At 41.8% G+C, this 24687-nt stretch overlaps 1 protein-coding gene across 1 annotated transcript in view; it reads left to right on the forward strand.

The window, feature by feature from the left end:
* Positions 1 to 7039: 7039 nt before the first annotated feature.
* CLEC3B (C-type lectin domain family 3 member B) overlaps positions 7040 to 24687 on the forward strand; it is a 28895-nt gene continuing 11247 nt past the window's right edge. Inside the window, exon 1 of the mRNA XM_088463927.1 lies at positions 7040 to 7137. Coding sequence (XP_088320053.1) covers positions 7047 to 7137 — 91 coding nt within the window. The 5' untranslated portion in view covers positions 7040 to 7046. The remainder of the gene's footprint in view (positions 7138 to 24687) is intronic.

A 24687-nucleotide genomic window follows, 5' to 3' on the forward strand; every position in this document is an offset into this window, starting at 1 on the left:
GCGACTGCAGTCTGTCAATGAGGCTGCGGCCCCTGGGGGCATTGCGTGCAATGACGCAGGACACGTTCTTAATCAGAGATGTACGCAAACCATTGGGTTGTGTACATTTCTGAATGAGGCCCATATTACTTATTACACTAAGTTCAGATATTACATATGTGATGTAATTGTTGCTTTTCTAGCAATGTATCTCAGACAGCACTAGCCAAGTTGATTTCCAGATATAAATCTCTCTGTGGTGGGCTAGAGACATTACTTCTGTAACTGACATATTGCAGCAGAGCAGAAGGCCTTTGCCCAAATTCAAAAAACTTAAAAATTTTCCTTCAAAAGATACATCTTGCTCTCCTTTGTACTGAGCTCTCATCAGAGCACTTCATCAGTTGACAAGCAGCTTTTTATAGTGCCCATCAAATCAGGAGATATGCGGCCAATCAAGAAGAATGCCCTATATAGGCATGACCATCGGTGGTTGACATGGATGGCAGGAAATATAAGTGAGAAGCAGAGCCGTCTGTGTGATAAAAATCCTTCCCAAAATGGCCGCCGCCACAGTGTAATCCAATGCAATTACCAGAGGGACAGATGGGCTCTAGTGTCTGTAAATCAGCCCATCCTTGGCTGGAGGCGGAGCTTTTGCTTCCCCTGGGTGCAGCACATCACAGGTGCACCCCCCCCTCCCATATCACAAGAGCACCCCCGCGATCGCAAGATCACCCACCACCTGATGATCACAGCAGCACCAACTTGCAGGTAGGTGGTGAGGCTGTAACCCCCTTTCAGTTCTTAGTTGTATGTATAAAAGTGTGTATATACAGTAGATATGTATGTATGTATGTGCATATATATATATATATATGTGTGTGTGTGTATATATATATGTGTGTGTGTGTTCCAGTTTTCCCCCTGAGGTGTGCAGGAAAATATGCTATTTCAGGGTATCAAAAATAGATTTGCCCCCCAAATTTTATTGAGCCAAATATTATTGTACCCAAATATCTTTAGGTGCATGGGAGTACAGGAGAGGTGTAACCAATGTCTCCAATATGCAGCAACCACACACAACTCAACTCACACCTTCAGAGCAGCTCACACTATAATCATGCTGTAAATGAGAGGGAGTTGCTATGTCCTCCCATGTGGTCATGCAATTCCACCATACCTGGGCCTGCCCATAGTCTTGGCAGCCCTGCTGGGACCACCCATTACCAAATGTCTAGTTTTGCCTATGTGTGTAATGGCCATTATGGTGTATGGCATAATCTGTAAGGGCCATTAAGGTGTGTGGCATAATGTGTAAGGGACACTACTGTGCGCTGTAATGTGACTAAGGGGCATTAATGTGTGGCATAATTTGAATTGGTGGTACTGTTGTGTGGTCACACCCTTTGCCAGCGAGACTACACCCTGTTTTTTTCGAAGCGTGCCTAAAACACGCTCTTCCCCACCTTGGGATGTGGAGGGGGCACCAATGCACTTTATGTAAACAGCACCACAATGTGTAGTTATGGCTCTGCTTTGATGTGTACAGAGGTAGGGTTTAGCACCACTGCCCTAAAAATTCCTACAGTGAACGCTATCTAATCCTCTACAACTGCTAAGATAGGGCTTGGTCAATTGGAAAAATGCCTTCCCTTTTCTTTGTGTGTGACCTACACCAATGAAGTACCACATATAGCTAACAGAACCAGCCAAATACCAAATGTCTGACTATGACACGTTTGAATCCCCTGCAGGAAGAGCTCTGTTGTGTGTATTTTAATACAGAGAATGATGTACATTTGTATGTTGTTCTAATATGAATTATATATGTAAGAGCATAGTCTAAGATGTGGGAGGAGTCAGGAATAGTAATGGGAGGAGTCTATGCCAGGAGCCAGATGCTGACGCCAAGGTGGGTCTGTGTGTTCTTTAAATGCCAGGGCCTAATTTTAGTCCCAGTCCGGCCCTGGTGAGAAGAAAGAAAGTAGGGCTGGTTGCTGGGGCACTCTTTTATGATAGTTCAAAAAACTGATAAAATGTAATATATGTCAGTAAAATTAAAAGGTACCTATATATGACATAATCATTAATGCTCATAGGTACAGTATATTATTAACCTGCAGCCAACAAACTTATGTTGAGAATTGTATAATTCATATGTTTATATGGTGAAATATATATTTTTTTAAAGCTATAATCCCCTGTACATAATTTTTGTTCATTTGAAAGACTAATTTATCATTTTAAAATTTTATAGAGCAAATGACACATCACAAGAAAACTTGTCGCTCCAATAGTTGTTCAACCATGTGCCTCTTATTCCCAAGTAACCTCTTTTAACCTACAGCACCTGGTATTCCCAGGTGGTCTCCCATCCAGGTATTAACCAGGGCTATTACTGTATAGCTTCCAAGATGGGACGAGATTGGGCAAATCAAGTAATGTATGGCTGTAGGTTTTAAAATAATCGAGAAATGGTGTTCCACACCGGCGCACACAGTCAGAGCAAAAATAAATGTAGGACGGTCACAAATGCATAGTCCATTTTATTAATAAAACATGATGTTCAAAACAAGTTATGCATGAGCATACTTTATTTGTTACACATAAATGCAATCAGTTTAGTTCATATTTCATCATAGATAATGCCTGTGTAACCAGACTGAAAGAATAGGTGTAAATATATAAGGTGGTATTACCACCCCAGATATCACATAGATCACTCAATATTGATCTTATCAGCGTATCATAATAAAGATATCAATTTTACCTATCTCAATGCTCCAATATCATCAATGCTTATAACACGTAAATAAAGTATCAGAGTTCCATCAAATAAAAATCACTAAGTAGTGTATCCAATGTTATGCCTCCACTCATATGGTCATATTCTATCCTTGTTGTAAATAGCACATCGAACCAAAAAGTAAATAATAAGCACTTCCTTGTTAGAGTGCCATGAAAAAGATGTACATAGGCATCAGTGTTTAAATATCACTGCTGTAAACTTCACAAAAAATGAGCACTTCCTCATTAGAGTGCAATAAAAAGGTATATACAGACACCAGTATTAAGTATCCACGTTTGTCATAGCACATTGCATGCAATTAGGGCGTTTCAGTCAGACATGGACTTTGATACCTATGCACAGCATTTACACGATGCCTACCAAGCGTGTGGCTAAATTGCTGATTGGACACGGAGGTTCATCAGCTAGTTTGTGAGGTTCATACAATACCAATGTTACAGTGGTCTGGAGTCCGGTCCGGCAACAGACTGATTCTCCAAGGTATCTGCAGTAAGTGGAGGATGCGCGTTTCACCCGGCTGAGAGCTTGTTCACCTCATTCAAGTATGGCAGAGAACCATTTATGGTTGGACGTGGTGGGGTGCATTGGGGGGGGGGGGGGGGCAAAGCCTGAGCATCATGACCCCAGCACTAGGGGAGAAGAAAGAAAAAATATATAAAGCTCTGTTCTCTGCCATCGATGGTGGTGAACAATCGGATCTCTGCCATTGATGGTTGTTAATAATTGATGGCCATCCCTTGGCCAATTGTAAAATGTAGTAATTGTTGTAATAGCTCGCAATATGTGGGACCTGGCACAATTACTGCAAGTCATTTGCTTTAAGGATGAAATTAGTTTAAAGGCAAAACCAACCTGTTTTTGCCCTTGAACTAATTGGTGCTTTAAATTCAGTGACTGTCACAACAGATCCTGCAAATCACTGGCTACTACATTTCACCCAAGCTCTCGTCTACTCACTTATTTAGTTAAGCAATAAGTGAGAAGGCAGTGCGCCAACCCCTGCTTTAACAGGTTATAATCTTCATGACCATACAGGAGAAAGCTCGCCAAACTGACACTGCATCATCGCCTATAGTGAGTATACTGGACACTGTTGTATGAATGAATGGGTCCAGTGGACGACATTGCTACTGCAGAAATGTTCTCCCAGACCATATGTACGGAGAATTCCCTTCCCTCTAATGGAGTTCACCCTGCATGGGCTTTCCTTCTTAGGACTGCTGCCAATGATGAATAAATAGATTCTAGGTTACAGCTTAATGGCTTCCCTACTTTTTTTTTTTTTTTTAAGGAGCTGATTTATTGTGGTTTGTTATCAGTGTACTGTTCTTTTATCACTGATAATCCAGCCTCTTGTTGCTTATCTCAGTTGTTAGGGAAGCTGCTTGTCATGGGATAGCCGGGTGTAATGGTAGGTTGGTCACCGTACTGTGATATCTTGGAAATGCCCAGACTTGCATCAGTTGTAATAATCTGCATCTCGTGAGTCAGTTTGAACACCGGCTAGGCTGCTCATGGCAATTATCAGAGTCTGAATGGGGCATGATAGTGGGTGCCCAAAGTATGGGACATTTAATTTCTGAAGTTTTGTGGACATTCAACACTCCTCAAACCTAAAGTGTCACATGTGTGTAACAGAAAGGCATTACCACCCATCATGGAAAGAGCAGTGGCCAACTACTGGTGCTTAATGATCATGACCAGCAGGTTCTGGCCAGAATTGTTGGTGGTAATAGACCAGCTACACTGGCTCAAATCACTTTCACATTCAATGCAGGAGGTGCCAGTAGGTCAGTGCAACATTCTTCAGCTTCCATAGGGTATGGGAGCAGAAGACCCACCAGAGTGCCCCTGTTAACACTGACAACGGACACAGCTACTCACCTGGGCTTGTGACATCATTAATTGGACACTGGAGGATGTGCCACGTGTTTTGTGGGTCAATGAGTCACTGTTCCAGTTGTTTCAGGCTGATGGTAGGGTTCGTGTGTGGCGCAGGTCACCCCATGAGATGAGGCCATGGACCCCAGTTGTCAACAAGGCACTAGACAGGCTGGAGGTGCTTCCATAATGGTTTGGGGTGCACTCACATGGCATGGGTTGGGTCAGCTGTTCTGCCTGAGCACATCATTGACTGGTAACCGCTGCGTTGCATTGCTTGATGACAATTTGCAGCCCTTCATGGGCTTGTTGTACCCCCACAACGATTGAATATTCCAGCAGGATAATGCACTGTCATCGGTCCCAAGTTGTCCAGAATTGTTTCAAGGAGCATTCTGGCAAGTTCCACTGAATCGTGAGGCCACCACGTTCGCCTGACATTAACTCAGTTAAGCATATATGGGACGTGGACCATTCACATCTAAGATCCTGCACCTACAAATATCAGGGAGCTGTGGGAATTTATGCGGACGGCATGGGTCAATATCTCTCCAGAGGTCTTCCGTCCACTTGTGAAATCAATGCAGCATCAAGTTGCTGCACTTACCCAGGTTATAGCGGGTCCAACACAATATTAGGCATCTAACCCATGACTTCAGTACATGGTTGTGTGTGTGTATATGCATGTTATCTCTCTCTTTCCCATCTTTCTCTTCCATAATTGCTTTCTCCCCATATACCCCTCTCCCTTCCCCATCTTTCCCCCCATAAACCTCTCTCACTCTCTATATATATCTCTCATTCCCATCTCTCTCATGTTTTATGGGGGTTACTAGCCCTAATACCATGAACTGCATCTCCGTAACATTGCCTTCACCAGCCAGAAGACTCATGACAATGCAAGAAGGTTCCACGCTTTCGAGCTGTCTCCTCCATATCCTCACCTTATCAACTGCATGGTGTATTAGAAAACATGATTCATCAGACCACATGACACGTTTACAATCATTTACTGCACAATTCCTGTGTTCCTGAGTAAACTTTCACCCTGTTTGCAGCAGATGGCAATGATGTATGGGAGTGCCTTCCACTTCTGTAGCCCATATGATGTAATATGCGGCATAGTGATCACTGAGAGGCCATTTGTATTGGCCCCTGATTCATATCTGTAGTTTGATGCACTGTTGCCCGTCTGTGAGGCTGAAAAAGTCTTATTGTCCACTCTGCTCAATCATCCAGTAGCCGTTTATGACCACAGGCCTTGTCTCAAACCCAGTTTTTTTTTGTCTGCTGATCCACTTTGTGTACAATTTAACAGCTGCCCTTGAACAATACACAAGTGCAGTCATTTTGCTAATGCTTGCATCGCTGTTGCAAGCACCAACAATCACTCTACGTGCAGAGTCCGTCAGATCACATTGTTTGCCCATTATTTCATGAGTGATGCAGTTCATTAGTCGCTGCCTACCTTTACCTTTCTGTTCTTATACAGAGTTCAACATCCTATGTCAGCATTATCTACTTAAAATCTCCTGGTGGTTATAATAATTTGGCCAGTGTGTGTATGTGTGTATATATATATATATATATATATATATATATATATACACACACACTTTTTGTGGGACAGTCCCGCGAGCCGCAGTGTCCTGCGGTGGGGGGGAGATCTCCATGACCGCTGCTCTGCATATCATTGCAGAGCAGTGGGTGAATAGATTATGTAGTTTGTACCCAGCTTTACTTCTGCCAGTGGTCGCTGATATCTTGGCAACCGCCATGTAGTCAGCATGTCGACACCATAATGTCAGAATGTCGACATTGAGAATGTTGACATTTAACATGTCAAGATTCAAAATGTTGATATGATAAATGTCAACAGTCAGAATGTCTACACATGAAATTAGGGTTAGGCTAAAATACAAGCGTCAACATTTATAATGTCCACATTTTGAACAGGTCGACATTTTATCGGTGTTGACATTTTCTCCTTGTCAACATTACCTAACACACCCTCCCAACCAATACCATTAAATTAGGAAAGTGAACTCAAAAAGTCTTCATTTAAAAAAACTAAAAGTTATCGCTGCAGATCTCCTGGAATAAATATTTCCTTGAATATAATCATCTGATTTTACTGGACTTCTAATGATCTAAGGATATCTGCCTTGTGTAAGTTTAACACTTGACATATTAAGAATGACCATATGCTTGTCATCCATAAATAATTAATATATGTATTATTATGCTTTGCAATTGCTACTGTTGAGGTTGAAGAATGCCTTCCTTGGATGAGGCGGGAGTTCCAGAACAGCATGTTTTTATTATAGACTTATTATAAGTGCAGGAATGCAGTGTACTACAAAGAGAGATCACCATGGAGTGCAGACGAGTCTGCCTGCTTCTCTGGGTCCTGTGCTTTGCACAAGTCACTTACCAACAGAAAAAGCAACGGCAAACAAGTAAAGGTAAGCTGGGTGTACATCTCCTAATTAAATAAGCCTTATCTATTCGCTATCAATCTGGGGGTTGCTAGTGGAGTATATATATATATATATATATATATATATATATATATATATAATATTTATTTATTTGAGGCTCCAGAATCAGTATTGAATATACTATTACATGTCATTGGAAGATAAATTATATGCAATTATATCCTAGAGAAAGGAATAGGTTCATCATAGAATGAACTGTAGTGTACATGAGTCTTCTGTTGGCCACAAAGCTATAATGGAGAGGATAGTAACTTTGTGGGTATAATTCTGTTAATGTTGGCACACACAGCTTATCTCAGTATACCATCCCCATTCACACAACAAAATGCTGCCTACTATGACTATAGTGCTGTAGTTGGCAAGTGGCTGATCATGTTGTTTGTGGTACATTGAGCGAATTGTTGCATATATTGAGCATAGGATTGTCATTGGCTGGTAGTTTGGCAGTAACGGGCATGAGGATTTCATGCTAAAATGGGCATATATAAGTTAAGGTAGCTATAAACCTGAGCTCCAGCCTGTATGTGGTGGTCATTAGGCTGTTTTGCTATCCACAGGGCTGTAATGAATAGGACTGTCGTAGCATCAGGTATTTATGCAGAAAATAGACTTAGGGGTATCCGAGTTGATGCACTAAAGTAGCGCGGCTAATTGACCGCACCAGGGCTATCAATTAGCCCCGAAGTGCAGCCCGACGCCGGCACTTATCGTGGATATTTTTTTGGACCTAATGTTTCCCGAAAAAGAATCCACGAGAAGTGCCGTTTTTTCACCACCTAAATGGTGAAAACACATAGGACCCGCGATAAGCTTACGGACCTATGTGTTTTCAGGAGAACTATCCTGTTATTTCCACCGAAATAATAGGATAGGGTGAAAAAAAACAGTTGAAAAACCTGGATAATCGGTGAAAAATTACCCCGTTCTTCGCCGATCGCGGCTATTCATTAGCACCCTAACAATATTCAGGGCTAATTGGATACCCCCCTTAGAACAGGGCCGTGCAATAATATGTGACAGACATGAAATGGTTTTGCTTGGTGTGGCGGGCATGGGTCTACTTTACTATAATGTGCATTTACATACTTTGGTGTACACAATGTGCAACTTTTTCACTATATCATATATGTAAAATATAATCTATTTTTCCAGTACTGTACAGCACAATTTCAGGATCAGTCTACACTGCCGGAAAATTTGTATTTTTGCATTTCTGACCCCCCCCCCCCCCCCCCCCCCTCACATGACTCACCAGTACTTAAGACTGTAGACAGTTAAGACGTAGAGAACTAGCATTATCTTTGTGATACAACTTGTACTGTTATATTGTAGTACGCATTTATATAACAAATTAATAAAAACATTCTGATAACAAATAGGGTCTTTTATAATGTACCAAAAATGGCTCTGAATACGACAGCATTTTTTGAGAGGGGTAAACGTCCCTGAATATTTGAAGAAGTGCAGCACCTTTAGCATGGAAATCTTTGTTGCTGGGGTTATGTTATGAATGAGAATATTGGGTAGTATAGCACTCACCTCATGAAATAAACAAATGCGTTATAACTGTAAATATGGCACCAATGAGCATATATACTCATTGATGCCATAAATACAATTAGAACACAACATTTGTTTATTTCATGAGGTAAGCGCTATACTACCCAATATTCTTTTTCTATTCTGTAACAGGAGGTGGTGATCTCCTGAGCTACAGCAGCTCCCAAACTATCACTCCTATTCAAGTAATCACCGTACCGCCCACTTACCTAATTCTGTTTTGCTAAGAATGGTCAACTTGGAAATTTGAAAATTGGGGGCGGGGTGGTCAACTTGGAAATTTGAAAATTGGGGGCGGGGGGGAGGTCTTTTATTTTTTTAAATGCCCTATGATACATATATATATATATATTTATTTTTTATTAAGCTTGCGTAACTGTTTTAAGAACTTTTTTGTTAGTGTATATTGTATACAGTATATTTACTTTGTAACTGTAAGGGAGACTGGGGGGGTATCCAATTAGCCCCGAACATTGTTTGGCCGCTAATGGATTGCCACGATCGGTGAAAAATGGGCATTTTTCGCCAATGTTTTTTTTTTTTTTTATCCCTATCCTATTATTTTGGTCAAATTAATAGGTTAGTTCTCTCAAAAACACATAGGACCCGCGATAAGCTATGTGTTTTCGCCATTTAGGTGGTGAAAAAACAGCACTTATCATCGTGGATTATTTTTTTGGGACACATCAGGTCCCGAAAAATAACCACGATAAATGCAGGCGTCGGGCGGCACTTCGGGGCTAATAGGATAGCCCCACCGCGATCAATTAGCAGCGCTACTGTAGCACTGCTAATTGGATACCCCCCTGTGTCTTGGGTTATCTCCCTTGTCATGTATCTATTGTAATGAGATGCAGACTGATGAACATAAATTTAACCTCTAGATATCAGAAGAAAATCCCTGCCTGCCCCCCGCCCTCTCTATTTCGAGAGCCAGCGTCTCTAAATATAAAGGATTTTGAAAAAAATACACAAGCCTAGAGATTCCTCCTAATGATGTGATAGATGTAACATTCCAGCCAGCACAGGTCCTAATAACTTTTCCATCGTCAGTGTTCTTTATCCAGCATCACCAATGCTGGCCATATTAGACATTAATAACACAAGAACTATGGAAGGAACATTTTGCATAAAAATCTAATTTTTTTTACTGCATCTGTAGGTATGGCAGAAATAGCAACTTTATTACGCAATGTAGAACATAAAAGCTGGTTTGCCTTCTGTCTCCTTAAAGCTCTGACCACTCACTTTCCTCAAATTATCTAACCCAGGTCAATCTCCTCTAATTACCACCACTCGCTGACATAATTCCTCTCGTCTCTCATATTTCTGAATGTTTACCCCATGTCACTCACCCTTATCCTGTGTAATGTCCCCTTATAGCCTGTGAAGCCCAGGTAATTCACCTGTCTGAGCAGCTCTAGCCCACGTCACTCACACTTCTTGACAAGACTAAGCTATGTGACTTCCCCTCTGACTTCTCTAATACCACTTTTACACCTAAATTCCGGGTCTGACCCGGAGTTGGAACAGAGTTCCAATCTGTATCGGACTTGGAATTTAGCCAATGCCGACCCAGGATATTCCCGAGTCGGCGCCGTTCATACTGCAGGGTTTCACGGGTTACTCCCGTGTTAAACCCTGCAAGTTACCTGGCTTGGATTGCCGGGTCACTCGACCTAGCGATCCAACCCTCTCCCCTTTTACACAAGGAGCTACCTGGGTTGTTAACCCTGCAATAACCCGGGTTTTAGCTCTGGTGTAAAAGGGGTATAACTAATGTATCTTATCAAGCTTAGCTGTTCTAACCCAGGTACCTCTCCCTCTGCCATTTCTATCTTATAACTAGAGATGAGCGGGTTCGGATTTACTCGGTTTTTCTCGGATTTACTGGGATCTCAAAACGGCATTTTATTGGATATCGGCTATCACGTGTTTTGGATAGCCAATAAAATAAATCCGAACTAATCCGAACATGCGGTAAAATGGCGATAAGAACCGAGTAAATCCGAACCCGCACATCTCTACTTATAACACTGCCCATGGATACACTACCCCAGAGCTCTCCAATATGATCCTTCCATCTGGTACATATTTCCCTGTACCCAAACTTCCCACTTCATCTACTATTGCAGATACCTGGGGTAAATTAATTAACAATTAAAGTGTTTTTAAACATCAACTAAGAAATAAAAAAAGTATAGCAGATGCAAAGCATCTTTAAAAGGTTGGAAGATAATAAGGTTCATAGGATCTGGTTTAAACACAGACAAACCCCCAACCCCACCCCTCAGCCTCATTCATCTGATTCTGCTTCCCTAATCCAGGTAGTTTTCCCCCCTCTAAACTATGTCAGTTACCCAATTCTATTTTTCATTACTGTAAAAAATGCACTTATCTGCCATATGATCCATTATTGGGGACAGTAATACTCAGAAATGAGTCACAATAACCGCAGTCATTGTTGTGGCAGAATTTCAGTATACCCCAAGTGTTTGATTTAGGAACAAAGCAAAATAAAACACTAATGAAAACATAAAAGTACAATTTAAATGAATGTAGTAATAATATTTAAAAAAAAACAAGCACAAATAATTTACTTTTAAGAAGCATACTAAACCCTGGAGCCAAAAAATAAGTGGGAACAATGATGGTGGCTGCCATTTGGTTAAAGCCAAAATTAATTAAAACATTGGCAGATCCCCACACAAATGGGTTCTAAAGGTGCATACACACACAACGATTTACTAAAGGAACGATTTTAGTAAAGGGAAAAATGAACAAAAATCGTTTACTAAATGTAATGAACGATTTTTTAGAACTACAAATGAGTTTTGCATATTCCCTTACTGAAAATCGTTGAGTTGGTCAGTATGACTGAACTACAAACATGAACGATTTTTAACGATTGAACGATAAACGATATAGTTTATCGATAATCGTTCAAAAAATCGTTGTGTGTGTATGCACCTTAAGCTTTTCAAAGCTGCTGCTTATTGCTTCGAGATGCGGGAATCAAAAGGGCAATAATATTAAAAGCAAAATCCTAGACTGCAGACGTGTTATTAATTATTTTTACTATATGCCCAAACTGAGAGGTTCCTAGCGACAAGACTGTTGTGATTCAAATATGTTGGTATGTGTGTTGCGCCCCCATCACCTTGCCTAAAGGATCGCATGCACCCTTTTACTTTGTTAGTTGATGTTCTCCTGGTCACTTATCCCTGGCTCAGTGCTGGGCAGTGTTGTTACATTATTTCTCTGCTGCAAATACTTTATTAACAAAAATTGCAAGACAAATACAGTATAATAATTAAGTATGTTACAACATTATTCTACATCTATTATGTGCATCCCATCTCATCTTTGTTATCTCCCTTGTCATGACTTAATGAGATCCAGACCAATGACAATAATCCTGACATTCTTATTTTCAGAACATAACACCACTAGAGCCTACAGGAGACACTAACCTTAAAGGAATGTGAGAAAACACACATATTCTGCTAGCAGATCTGCAGCTGGTTGATAGTTTTAATCTTCACTTGCTTTAATCCACATGTCCTTCTGATTGATAGGCATAGGTTTTGTATTAATAACATGATCTGGTTCTCTAGTACTGTTGGAGCGATGCAGGACAGGTGTTTGGTTGGAATGCTCTTGTTCCATCTTCGGGATCTTTAAAATGGTTGGAATGTTCTAGTTTCATCCTAGGAATCTTTTATCACAAAAAAAATATTAAACAAAACTTTCTTTGATGGGTCTCAATTAGGTATTCAAATCAAGGGATCCCAGACATTTTTAAGTCCCAATAATACTTGGGATTATAATAATTAAATTCCGGGTATTACGGGATTCAAAACAGACTCTGGATTGGGCCAGGAGGCAGTCAGATGATACTTTCCTGCTCGGTATTTGTCTCATTATCCAGTCCTCTCCGGTTCTCCCAGCTACCTGTAGAATAGATGGAGTCCCATGATGCAGCTGCTCTCAGTCACTGATAAGATGGGAGCGTGCTGCACAGTGACATCATCATTGCATGTCGCGTTCCCAGCCAATCAGTGACTGAGAGCAGCTGTATCATAGGACCAGTTTTTCTGCAGCTGAGCCTGGAATAGGACCCGACAATACGCCTTCTGAGTGCCTCTATGTGAATAAGGTAAGTGAAAAGGGAGGGGAGGCGGTGTATGAAGGAGAAGGATAGGGGGGAGGAAGGATATTAGGTGGCACAGATAGGGGGATGGATAGCATGGAGACCAGGAGGAGGGTTGTGGTATGATATGTTGACATGGTCATAATGTCGACATCGCTCATGTTGTTATTAACACTGATAAAATGTCAAAATCATAGAATGTGGACACATCACCCCTGGTGGCCCAGCAGTGATTTACTTGCGCCCGATGGCTGCTGCAGCTCCAGCGGCATATTTTAGTTCCTGGCAGTTATGTGACTGTCCGTTATGGCGGAGTCATCTGACGTAGCTATGTTCTGGTGAGTACACTGGCCCTAACTCTAATCCCTAACACTCCCTTTAGTACCAACCCTAAATTCCCCCTTCTCCCGTAGCCTAACCCCTCACATCCCACAAACCAACCTGTCGACAGTATGAGAATGTTGGGATTGCAGATGTTGCTATTGTGAACATGTCAACAAACTGCTGACATTGTGGTGTGGGGAAGTAAAGAATAAATGTAAAAATATAATGATTTTATTATCCCTTTTTCCCTTAATCCCAATCCCGAGATTAATCGCAGGATCCAGAGATTGGAGCCCGGTAATATGAGAGAAATTTACATAGAATCAAATTTGCCATCTATTGCAATCGATGAACACCGCCGATGGCTGTCTATAAATACAGTATTCACTAACCATCGGATTTGAGTGTCAATGTATGTACCCCTTTTCCGATAGACTCTGCCATCAATCTGCTGTGGATTTAAAGCGCTGCACAGATTACTATGATATCTGCAGGCTTTATTTTAGATTAAACAGTAAAATGTTTAAAATGTAAAATAAAAAAAGGGTGGGTTACCCGGACATCACAGCCTATGCTGCTATTGAAAATAGGATGAAGAAAGGTGTAAGGATCCCCCTATGTTCTAAAAACCACCACCAGGCTGAGCCAGCTAGGGGAATAACGCTTTTGCAGGGAGAGACACAGCGTGGGGTTCCCCTGCCATAACGGCAACCAGCCACTGGTCAGCCCAGGACTAGAATCCCTAGACAAGTCGGGACAAACCGCCCCCCCACCAGGAAAAAAAAATAAAGAAAAAATGGGGTTCCCCCCTCACTAGGAACAACCAGCACTGGGTTTGTGGTTTGACAATTGCCATCAGGCTGGGGCAGGCTTGCTGGGACTTCTAGGCTGCCTGTAAAAAAACAACAATATTATTTTGCACTAATTACCATTACCCCTGCACCCATCGCCACTAGGGATATTTTTACAGGCTGCTTACAAGTCCCAGTAAGCCTGCCCCAGCAGGGTTGGCACTTGTCAAACCTCAAATGCCAGCATGCCCGAACATTAAGGGCTTGTTGGCACATGTAGTCCATCTGTAAAAGAAATATTACAATAAAGACCGAACACACACTGACTGCTGTTTACATTTATTAATTAACCATTCCCACACACATCCCTTGTTCTCCAATTTAGTAGTCAGAAGATCCTGGGATGAGGCCCTCTTCATTCCTTGTAGCATCCTCAGGTCTTGCCAAAATAACAAACTCGTCATTCGCTATGGGACTCTCCACAGAGAGTTCGTCGGCTTGTTTTTTTTGCCAAGATTATGGAATGAAGACTATCTCGTCCAAGGATTTTTCGTCAGTATTAAATTGGAGAACGTGGAATCTGTGGGGAAGTGGTTATTTAATAAATGTATACAACAGTGTGTGTGTGTTCGGTCTTTATTTAAAAAATTTTTTACAAGTGCCAGCGGGCCCTTAATGTCCGGGTATTCTGGCACTTGTGGTTCCACAAGTGCCAGTGCCATCATGCTGAGACAGGCTTGCTGAAACTTGTAGGCCACTTGTACTAAAGAAAAAAAAAATGTAACACTTTAATTATCATTACCCCTGCACCCACCGCCACCAGAGGTGCAGATGAGCCCGGGGCTGGTTGTCGCTGGTTTTCTCCCTATTTTCCAATACCATCCTAGGCAGAGAGGTCTGGGGCTGGTTATGGATTTGGGGAGACCCCACATTTTTTTTATTTGTTTATTGTTTAACCTAACGAAGGCTGCACAGATCATAGTGCTTCGCCCAAACTCACCTGCCATGGGCAAGTACATTTTTTCTGCGGGTTTCCCATTGTTTAACTATCTGTTTTTGGTCTGTTCTAAAACCGACCATTAGTAAATCTGCAGGTCCTATACTTATCTGTTTAAAATAATCAATATTCGGTCCTTTGGTCGATTGCTGTCTAAAGTTGGGGTTTTCTGCAAATTAATGTCTAATTTGCCTATAGTAACTCTCCAACATGCAAATCCGACTGAAAGAAACAAAATCGATATTTAGTAAATGTACACCCTAGTCTCAATGCTCGGTCTACACATATGTGCACATGGCTGTTTGTTTTTAGTTTCGTTTTTTTTGTTTTTAACACTTATTACCTTATTTTTCATCTCAATCAACTATTTCATTATCTGGCTTCATTGATCGTTCTTGATACTGTTAGCGAGCTGGTCTTCCTTATTGTTTCAGGGTTACTATATTCTAGACATGTATGATGCAGTTCACATGTTGACCAGTTCTTTGCCTTCTGCGAGTGTGACTTTCTATGTAATGATGCAGCTCCATCCTTCAGTCTCACAACATTGTTTTGCTTTGTTAGTTTCTTCATTGGTAACTGGTTGCGTTGAAGATTAGGTAAATATAGTACAATACTTAATGAAATTTTTGATGGTAACTACACAGGAGATTGTTCATTTATATACTGTCCAATAGCTGTGCTAACGTGCTGTCTTAATTTGGTCAGCGTGACAGAAGATGTTGTTACTGCATGCCTTGATAATTCACTGCAGACACATATAAAAGAAGAACAAGGCAGTGTAGGTACTAAAAAATAGTCTAAGTTTTGTTATTACTGTGTGCACTATGTTTATTGCTTGTATTCATCCACAAAAGTTGCCTTTGAAATACTTTAAACATGAGCTCATCCCACATCAAATACAGCCATCGGTATTTCATAGCTGTCTGGGAGGCCACTGAGGAGTACAGTGTTTTATTTCGTATCTAATACCATGTAGATGCATTAGCATACTGTAACTGGGGTACTTCTTATCAGAGCCGTAACTAGACTTTTTGGTGCCCTGTGCCAGAAAGAGCATTGGCACCCCCCTCATTTTTCAAAGGGACATAATGCACCCAAAAAAGGGGAATTGCCTCATGGGGAAGGGCCAGGGAAGAGATAGGGGAGGCCAGGACATGCTGGGGATGAAATAAGAGAAAGTTATAAGTGAGAATGATAATAAACAGAAATGTGACAGGCCCAAACAGCGCCCCCTGACCTGTGGTGCCCTGTGCGATGGCACCGGCCGCACTACCCTAGCTACGGCCCTGCGTCTTATGTACTTATATGCAAATGCTGGCCCTTAATCAGCTTTGTTTCATAAACTAATGCAATTAATTGATGATAATTGTTCATTAATGTACTTTCTGTAGCTTCTCCACCATTTATTTTACTTTATTTGGACATGTTCACAATTTGATCACTAGCTATACTAAAATACTTGGCCTTTTTGTCTTTCTCAATACAGTCTTCTGCCAGTAGAATAGGCCTGACATCCTGTGTACATTCCCACATGCCTTCCTTTATTTGCAGCATTTTCACTACAAAACTCCATGACTGGTAGTTCTTGGTTGTCATATTAGCTGTGAGCTTTGGAGTCTCCATCAACAGCTACTTTTCTTAAGCTTGTGACTTATCCTTTTGTTCTTGGTCTGAAACCAAGCTCTCCTACTCTTTGGACCACCTTCCAAGCATCAAGTGCACTCGGGGGTATGTGATAAATCTTGTAGGCAAGCATGAGGGGAGGTAATGAGGGTGGAGCAGAGGTGGCAATTGGAGGAAAAAGCCGTGGGGGTGAGAAGAGTGTGTGGGCAGAAATCGGGGGAGGGGGCAGACTAATGAAATGTTTTGTGTGTGTGCCAGGAGTTTGAACAGGATTCTGAGGGTGATGCGAAGCTAATGAATCAGGTTGCAGGGAGGGAGGCTGCTGCTGGGCGTTAGAAAATAAAATGAGACAGGCGTCTGCATTCATGATAGATTGAAGTGGGGAGAGGCCAGAGAGCAGACCAAACTTTGCGAAAGGTGGCCACATTGTCATTTTGTAAGCATGACATAGATACCACAAAGTGTACCCGGATGCAAAGGGCTTTTAAGGAGGGCTCTACTGGAGACTTCCAGATTTTGCAATGTTACAGATATGGATTATTATCTTATCCTGAAACTTACTAGCAGCCTGAGCTGGGGACCATAAGAGTGCTATCATCTCTCATTATGTACAGACCAGTGACCTGCTATATCAGCTCTGACACTTGATCCCAGTAGGAACTAATGATGGGGCAGGGGCAGGACCACGACCACCATATATGGTAGAATGTGCCCTCCTCACCACATAGTCTCCAGCAGGAACTTTACATGGTGGGGAATAATATGTGAATTTTATACAGCACTAAGGGCTCTATTCAGACCCGCTCGCTAGATGCGTACGCTCGCACCCAGTGTATGCAAATCCGGCCAACCCGCAGCAAGGCAGGCGATCACACGGCAAGGCATTAGCATGCCCACTATGTCTTGGCGTGCGATCGCTTTGAGTATGCAGGTGCCCACTAGCCTGTCTTAAGACGCACACTTGCGCACATCATCTCCAGGAAGTGTATGCAACCATCGGAACATCGGGTACCATCGGATGCGATCGCAGTGCTTAAAGCAGACCATACACTACCGCAAGCACTTCAGTGTAAAAACCAGCCAGGTGACATGTACAATGACGCTGTGTCTTAATTATGCACGCCTCTGAAACGACATTGAGACGCTTAGGCACGCCTGCGTTCGCACCTCCACTCCCCTGTTTTTAATGGCCAGCCCCTGTTTCCACCCATAAATGGCTTCTCCTGTCACTCTGCTGGGCTGCGAACTCATCCCAATCTCTCGCACTGGTTCGCGCAATGCGATGCATGCGCAGAAAGGGAATATTGGCCAGCTACAAGCAAACGCATCCTAGCGAGCGAGTCTGAATCAAGTCCTAAGTACCATCTAGTATAAACCTTGTTTCCCTTATGACCACACTTATAGAAGCCTTTGCAATTCTGGACCTAATGGTAGACCATTCCTCATCATCAATGGAGGTTGGAAGCTCTGCCTTCCAAGCTCACTCATGAGATTCCTATTCAGGAAGGGCTGGGGCTAGCACGGAGTGATATAATAGAAAAAAATTGCCTTTGCAGCCTATTGAGTATATACATAGACGTTCAAATGGGGATATCTTTCGTGAGGACCGGGAAGGAAGCTGAAAATGATTGAAGCTAAAGATCTGTAGGTACTGGTAGTGATATCAAGAAGGAATGGAACAACAGGATTGAAGATCAGCAAACGAGGACGGGGCAAAACCGCCCTTCACATGCCTAAACCAGTCAATCTGTACCCCTTGCCAGAAGGATGCCATAATGATTTTACATCCCGGAGGGATGTAAAATTGACATCCATTTAGGGGACATGGGGGAAGCTAGGTCACAAGACGTTTGAAGTCTATCCCACACCTCTAAAGTGAATCGGTATTGTATAGCCTGAGGCTGGTCTAAGTGTTTTCTTGGTACATAGTATTTTCAAGATCCACCCACCATTTGCTACCAGGATCTGAGTGCTAAGAAATTGTGATTAAGTTGTGCTGCTTGATAATAGGATGGCAGTATCGGAAGACTGAGGCCCCCCTCCAATATTGGTTTGGCTAAGATGGATCTACGAGGATGAGGCCTACCATTCACCCAGATAAAACGGTTGCAGAGGGTTTGCATGGAGTCCTGGGCCTTACTCGAGAGAGACAGGATCGGGCAAAGTCTGGAACAAATACAATAGTCAAGGAAGGAGGTTCATTTAAATTGCATTAATCATACTGATCCATGATATATAAAACACACCTTTATATTTTCTGGATTAGTCCAGGGAATCAGTAATAAAGCATATTCTAATTATGATATACCAACAAATATTAGATACTGGGCAAAATAATTAGGGCAATATCATCCATTTTGATAAATTTTATATATATATATATATATATAATTTATTAGTTTGCTTAGTCCCTTTGTCCAGAACGCTCTTTGAATTTTAATATCTCAAAGACTGGTTAAGATATTAATGCGATTTTTTGCGACTGATTTCAATCAGCAATAAATTACAGATTTTGAAATAACACTGTATAAAATGTATGAATAAAAAAATAGACAGAAACAATAATATGCTTTGGTATAGCTGACATTAAAATGTCAAGAAAACTACCAGAACACAGAGCCGGGGGACCAGTGACCTGGGGGAAGCGGGATAGGTTTGACCGCTGCCGACTGCTGTTCTCACGCACTACTGGTGGTCTGTGCTTTCACATGGACCCTGCGCCCTAGCCATATGTGGACACTGTTCATGTTCTGAATGTACAGTAGGTGGGTGATTGAAACCTCTAGCGCTAGGGGGATAATGTGACGGATGACATATAAAATATAAATTAATTAATACTTTCCTTATGTCCTGAGTGGTCAATAGTCAAGTGCGGACATAAAATGGGAAACATAAAAAGAAAAGGACATAGCGTAATCCTGTTTACCAGTAAAACAATATAGAATTTAATAGCAATGATAATGAATAAAAGAGTGGCTCATGCAAGAGCAGACAAATAGCACATATAGAAATGAGCAAACATGAATTGCATATAGTTGAAATAGGCAAAGATGTCTCAAATCAATGGGCGTGGGATGCACTCGGGGTGAGTCTGGATGTCACCCCTTGCGTCTAACAATGTGTTGTCCTCCAAGGTGTAGTGAGCATGCAGCAGCTCCAATGCGTTTTGAGTATAAACTCTTCCTCAGGGCTGTGCATGCTGCCCACTCTGATCTGTTTATATAGGCCTGGATCCCTCCTTGTTACAACTGGAAGTGACGCGTGGCCGGCAAATCCCGCGGGTGTATGTGGCTTCATTCTTCTGTGGCTGGGAATAGTAGGCGGCGCTACCCGCGGGTGTGGGTGACTTCACTCCTGTTAGCATATTGGTAGCGGCGGTCAGTATGTTGAACCCAATGATCGGAAGTTGCGTCATTCAGTACTGCTGGTTCTTGATAACCCGGATATAGGTGGCTTTCATTAACACAGTTGCATGATATGTTTTAATATATGGGGCCACAGTTCTGCGATGGACAGTGGACAGGTAATGGTGGTGTTGTTGACTGTTAAAAAAAAACAAAAAAACAAAAAAAAAACGGAAGTGATGTCATCGGTTTCTGTGTGCAACTATCTGACATATTCTCCAAATCCTCCAACATGGTTCCTAGTAATAACATGAAACCGGAAGTAATGTGTTCATCATTAAAAAATCAATCACAATCAGGAATAATACAGTAAAAATGGGATTTGTAAAAAGGGGAACCACTAGGATGAATGTATAATGATATGAGTAAATAAGAGTACATAAGGAGCTGAATGAAAAATAAATAAAAAATTATAAATGAATAAATAAATAAAAAATATGAAATAATCTATAAATAATAAATAAATAAATGGGATAAAACTAAATGGGTGGCAGGACTAATAGCTATGGAAAAAAAGGGTGAGGACTTAAGAAATCCGATTTTTTGAAAAATTCAGGACAGGAAGCGGAATATGGGGAAGTCAATCCAAGAACCACTTGAGCTCAAAATCCTTGTTAAGTCCATCTGGGATAAGTGTTTTTAACTTATGTATCCATTTCATTTCACACAGCTAATTTGGATTTGTTATCTCTCTCTCTTCAATTTGCCTTCACATGTTCTAGACAAAGATTTCCTCTGTGGAGCAATTGTGTTTCCTCCTAAAGTGATCTGATAAGGAATGGGTCTCAAGGCCTTTACTTATATTCCTCAAATGTTCTCCCATTCTCGTTTTTAAAGCCCTTGTTGTTCAACCAATATAAAGAAGGCCGCAGGTGCATTCTATCGCGTAAACCACACTAGTGATGTGACTTGTGATGAAGTCCTGAATTTTGTATAATTTTCCCCATGACATCCAGTTCGGTGACTTTGGATGTCCCATGGGGAACATTCCTGGACATGATGCAACTTCCACATCTATGGAATCCTTTCGTTCTTACAGGATTGGTGCTATTAATTTTTAAGGCACTTTTCACCAGCTTTGACTTTGATGTTCTGCTTTACGGTATATAAAACTTGGTCGGGTGGGTAGAACTCCCTTCAAAATTTGATCTTTCTGTAGAACCGGCCGATAACGTCTAACATTTTTTTCCAATTTAGTATGATGGCTACCGTATGTGGTTATGAAGGCCCACTCTTTTTTTATCATCTGCATTTCGAATTTTTGGTATGAGGAGGGATTCCCTTTCCATCTCATCTACATTGCTCTTTACTTTTTCCAGGTTCTTTTTATCATAACCACGGGACAGGAAGTTCTCAGTCACTTTGCATGCTTGTTCTTCATATATGATGGGGTTACTGCAATTTCTCTTAACTCTCATCAGTTGACCTTTAGGTACACCATCTAGCCATCGACTTAGGTGTTCACTTTCTCTATCGATGTAGCTGTTGGTGTCTGTGGGTTTCTTATAGCACTTCGTTTGTATGACATTATTCTCTATGTAGATGGTCAAATCCAGAAAATTGCAGATTTCTTTGCTTATTGTGGCAGTATCACCAGAGGTGGCACTGGTGAGCAGCTGATTCTGTGTGGGGCAGGGGAGATCCGCCCACACAGACTAGAAAAGCATTGTGGGAAGATGCCTAATTGCTGCCTTGTGGATAGAGCTCAGGTGTGGGCTGATGAGAAGGCAGACCAGTCAGGCTGCTGTGGGAAACAATCTATGTGGGATTGTGGCAGCCAGAGAGCCCAGTGAAGCTAATCGAGCCATTTTGGGCCAGGAAGCCTGTGTCTGGACCTTGCAGGAGGCAAGGGGGGAGACCACAAACTCTCGGACTGTGTGACGTTGGAGCAGTAAAGCTGCAGGCTGAGGAAGCCAGGGCCTATATCTGTATGAAACAGGGAAGGCCACCAGGACTGTTATTGGCAGACTAGCTGCACCATTGATAGAGAGGGTTCAAGAAATGAGCTAGTGCCCTAAGATAGGGCTAGGTTGTTTATTTTCTATTCTTGTTTCCTGATTATCATGCTGAAGTAAAGCACCATTTCCTTTATTTTACTGGAATGCCGTGTGTGAACCCTCATTAAGCACCTAACCACTCCACCAATCCACCCTCTGCCAAGCTAATTAACCCCAAGCCATCACATTTGGTGGAGAATGCGGGCATAAAGATTCTATGCATACGGATTCTACGCAAAAAGATCTGCACGGAAAGTCGATTACAGCAGTTAATGGAAATATGGATGTTTACTGCACCTGCATAGTGGACTCAACAGTGCAATGCTCATCAGGCTGGTGAGTGAAGATAAGTCTGTTGTTTAAACAAAAAAATTGTCTGCAAATGTGCACTATTGCTGCAAGTATATTGTCTGTGAAGAGAAGTGTGTACTTCCTTAGCATTGGAAGGATTAAAATAAATTGTGTGGTTTATCCTGGTGAATTGCTCATGCTTGTTAAATCAAGGTGTGGTACTAAGAGAGCAGAGGTTCCTATTGAAAGGCTATTGAGACTGCTTGATACATGCTGGTAATTGTAGTGCCACATGAAGAAAAATGTTTTGCTGTGTTAAAAATACTTGTGAAGACAAAGTGTGATTTAGTGAAAACAAAAACAAGTTGTTCCTGTGTATTTTTATGTGCCAAGAATCATGGGAAACAAAAACAAATATTCTAAAAAGTTTCATTCTCAATCTAGAGAGTGGAAAACCCAGGCTGGAGTTTACAGTCTGAATATAAAGAGTTCAGTGTGTATGGTCAGTGTATGGTGCAAGGTCCGTCCAATGAGGGCTATATCAGCCTGGAAGAATTTGACAGAATGCGTAAAGCTTTGAATGAAGGTAATGCGTATTATGCTGGGAAGATTGATGACTTAATGGACCAATTGACTGATGAGAGAAATATTCATGAACAAACTGAAAAGAAATTATGGAGTGAATTGTCCTCTTTGAAAATGGCATTTGAGCAGGAAGAAATTAAAAAACGTGAAGTTCTTAAAGAGACAGATCTCAAATTGGCAGCTTTGTCTGAACACCTTGAGGAGGTTAAAATGTTCCAATGTGTTACAAAGTATGAGAATGATGTGCTCCTAGCAAGGAATGATATGTTGGAGCAAGATATTGTTGAAGTGCAGAAAAAGTGTGTGGTACTTCAGCAGGAAGTAGAAGAGTTGAAAGAATGTGTCCAGAGACATCAGAGTGATGTAGAACGCATGCAAGTGGAAGTGGCGGATCTGACTCTGGTGTTAAAAGGAAAAGACTCTTTAATTGTGTCCACTCAAGTAAAACTGAAAGATTGTGAATTGGAGAAAAGTTCTCTGGCTGAAGAGTTCTGTGAAGTAAAAGAGAAGTATCTCCAGATGCTGCAGACTCTTGCTCAGTGGGAAACTGACAGTGAAGGAAAAGAGATGGAGATGGTCTGTCTTGAAGTCAACTGTAAAGAGCAAGTACAAACTCTCCGATCCAATTTAGCTGCAGCTAGAGCAGTTTCAGAATGTTTGACGGAAAGAAATGCATTCCTGGAGGAAAGTCTGCATAAAGCTGCAAAGCAAAGTGAATCTTTGGAGATAGAGCTTAACCTTGCCCATGGCAGGGCTTGGAAGTTGCAAGAACTGAAGAAGAACCTTGGAAAATGTCTGCTAAGTACACAGGACCAGTTGCAAAGATTCCAAACGGAGAGGAATACCAAACTACTGGAGTTGTGATGTGTATTAAAAGTGTCAGCGTCTGAAATAGTTGTATCAAAGTTGGGAAATTCCCTAAAAGTCTGTCTTGGAAAAGTGGAGGAGAGTCCTTGCAGTGACTTCCAGCTTACACTGATAGCTGAGAGTGTGAAGTCATCCCAAAGAGACATGGGTCCAGATGGCAAAACAGTGTCTGAGGTTGATGATAAAGAACTGACATATACAGATAGTCATCGCATGACCTGTCAAGCAAAAGTTCAGCATGTACAGAAGTCTACGAAGATGGTGATGGCTTCAAAGGATGAGACTCTCTTGTTGCCGTGGATTCAGAGTGATGTGAATGTGACGCAATCACAGTTTTGCAGTGCAAAGCAGAACCTTAAAGTAGGATCATTCTGAGAGTCTTGTGAAGAATAATACTCAGGTGTGTGTGACAATGCCTTCATGCAAGCAAGATGGAACTTGCAATTCTGCTGAATTTGTCTATGAGGAAGTAGGGCACTATGGGAAAATGTGCCTGAAATCCTTAAAGCTTGACATGCTCAAGAATGAATCTCAAGTGCTTCATATAGAAAACAAGAAGTACCACAAAGTGAGGAAAAAAGTTCAGAGGAAAATAAATTCTGGAATCTGGAGGATGAGACCCCTAGAGATCAAAAGAGTCTGTAGGACCGTGGATGCAGTGGATTTCCCTCATGAGGAGAGTGAAGAGGGACTTCGCAATGAAAATGCCTTGTCCCATGTAGCTGAACCCAGGGGGTTTCAAGCTGGGGGGGATATGTGGCAGTATCACCAGAGGTGGCACTGGTGAGCAGCTGATTCTGTGTGGGGCAGAGAAGATCCGCCCACACAGACTAGAACAGCATTGTGGAAGATGCCTAATTGCTGCCTTGTGGATAGAGCTCAGGTGTGGGCTGATGAGAAGGCAGACCAGTCAGGCTGC

Source organism: Taudactylus pleione, unplaced genomic scaffold (genome assembly GCF_031769625.1).
Source record: "Taudactylus pleione unplaced genomic scaffold, aTauple2 ptg000053l, whole genome shotgun sequence".
Classification (NCBI taxonomy): Eukaryota; Metazoa; Chordata; class Amphibia; order Anura; family Myobatrachidae; genus Taudactylus; species Taudactylus pleione.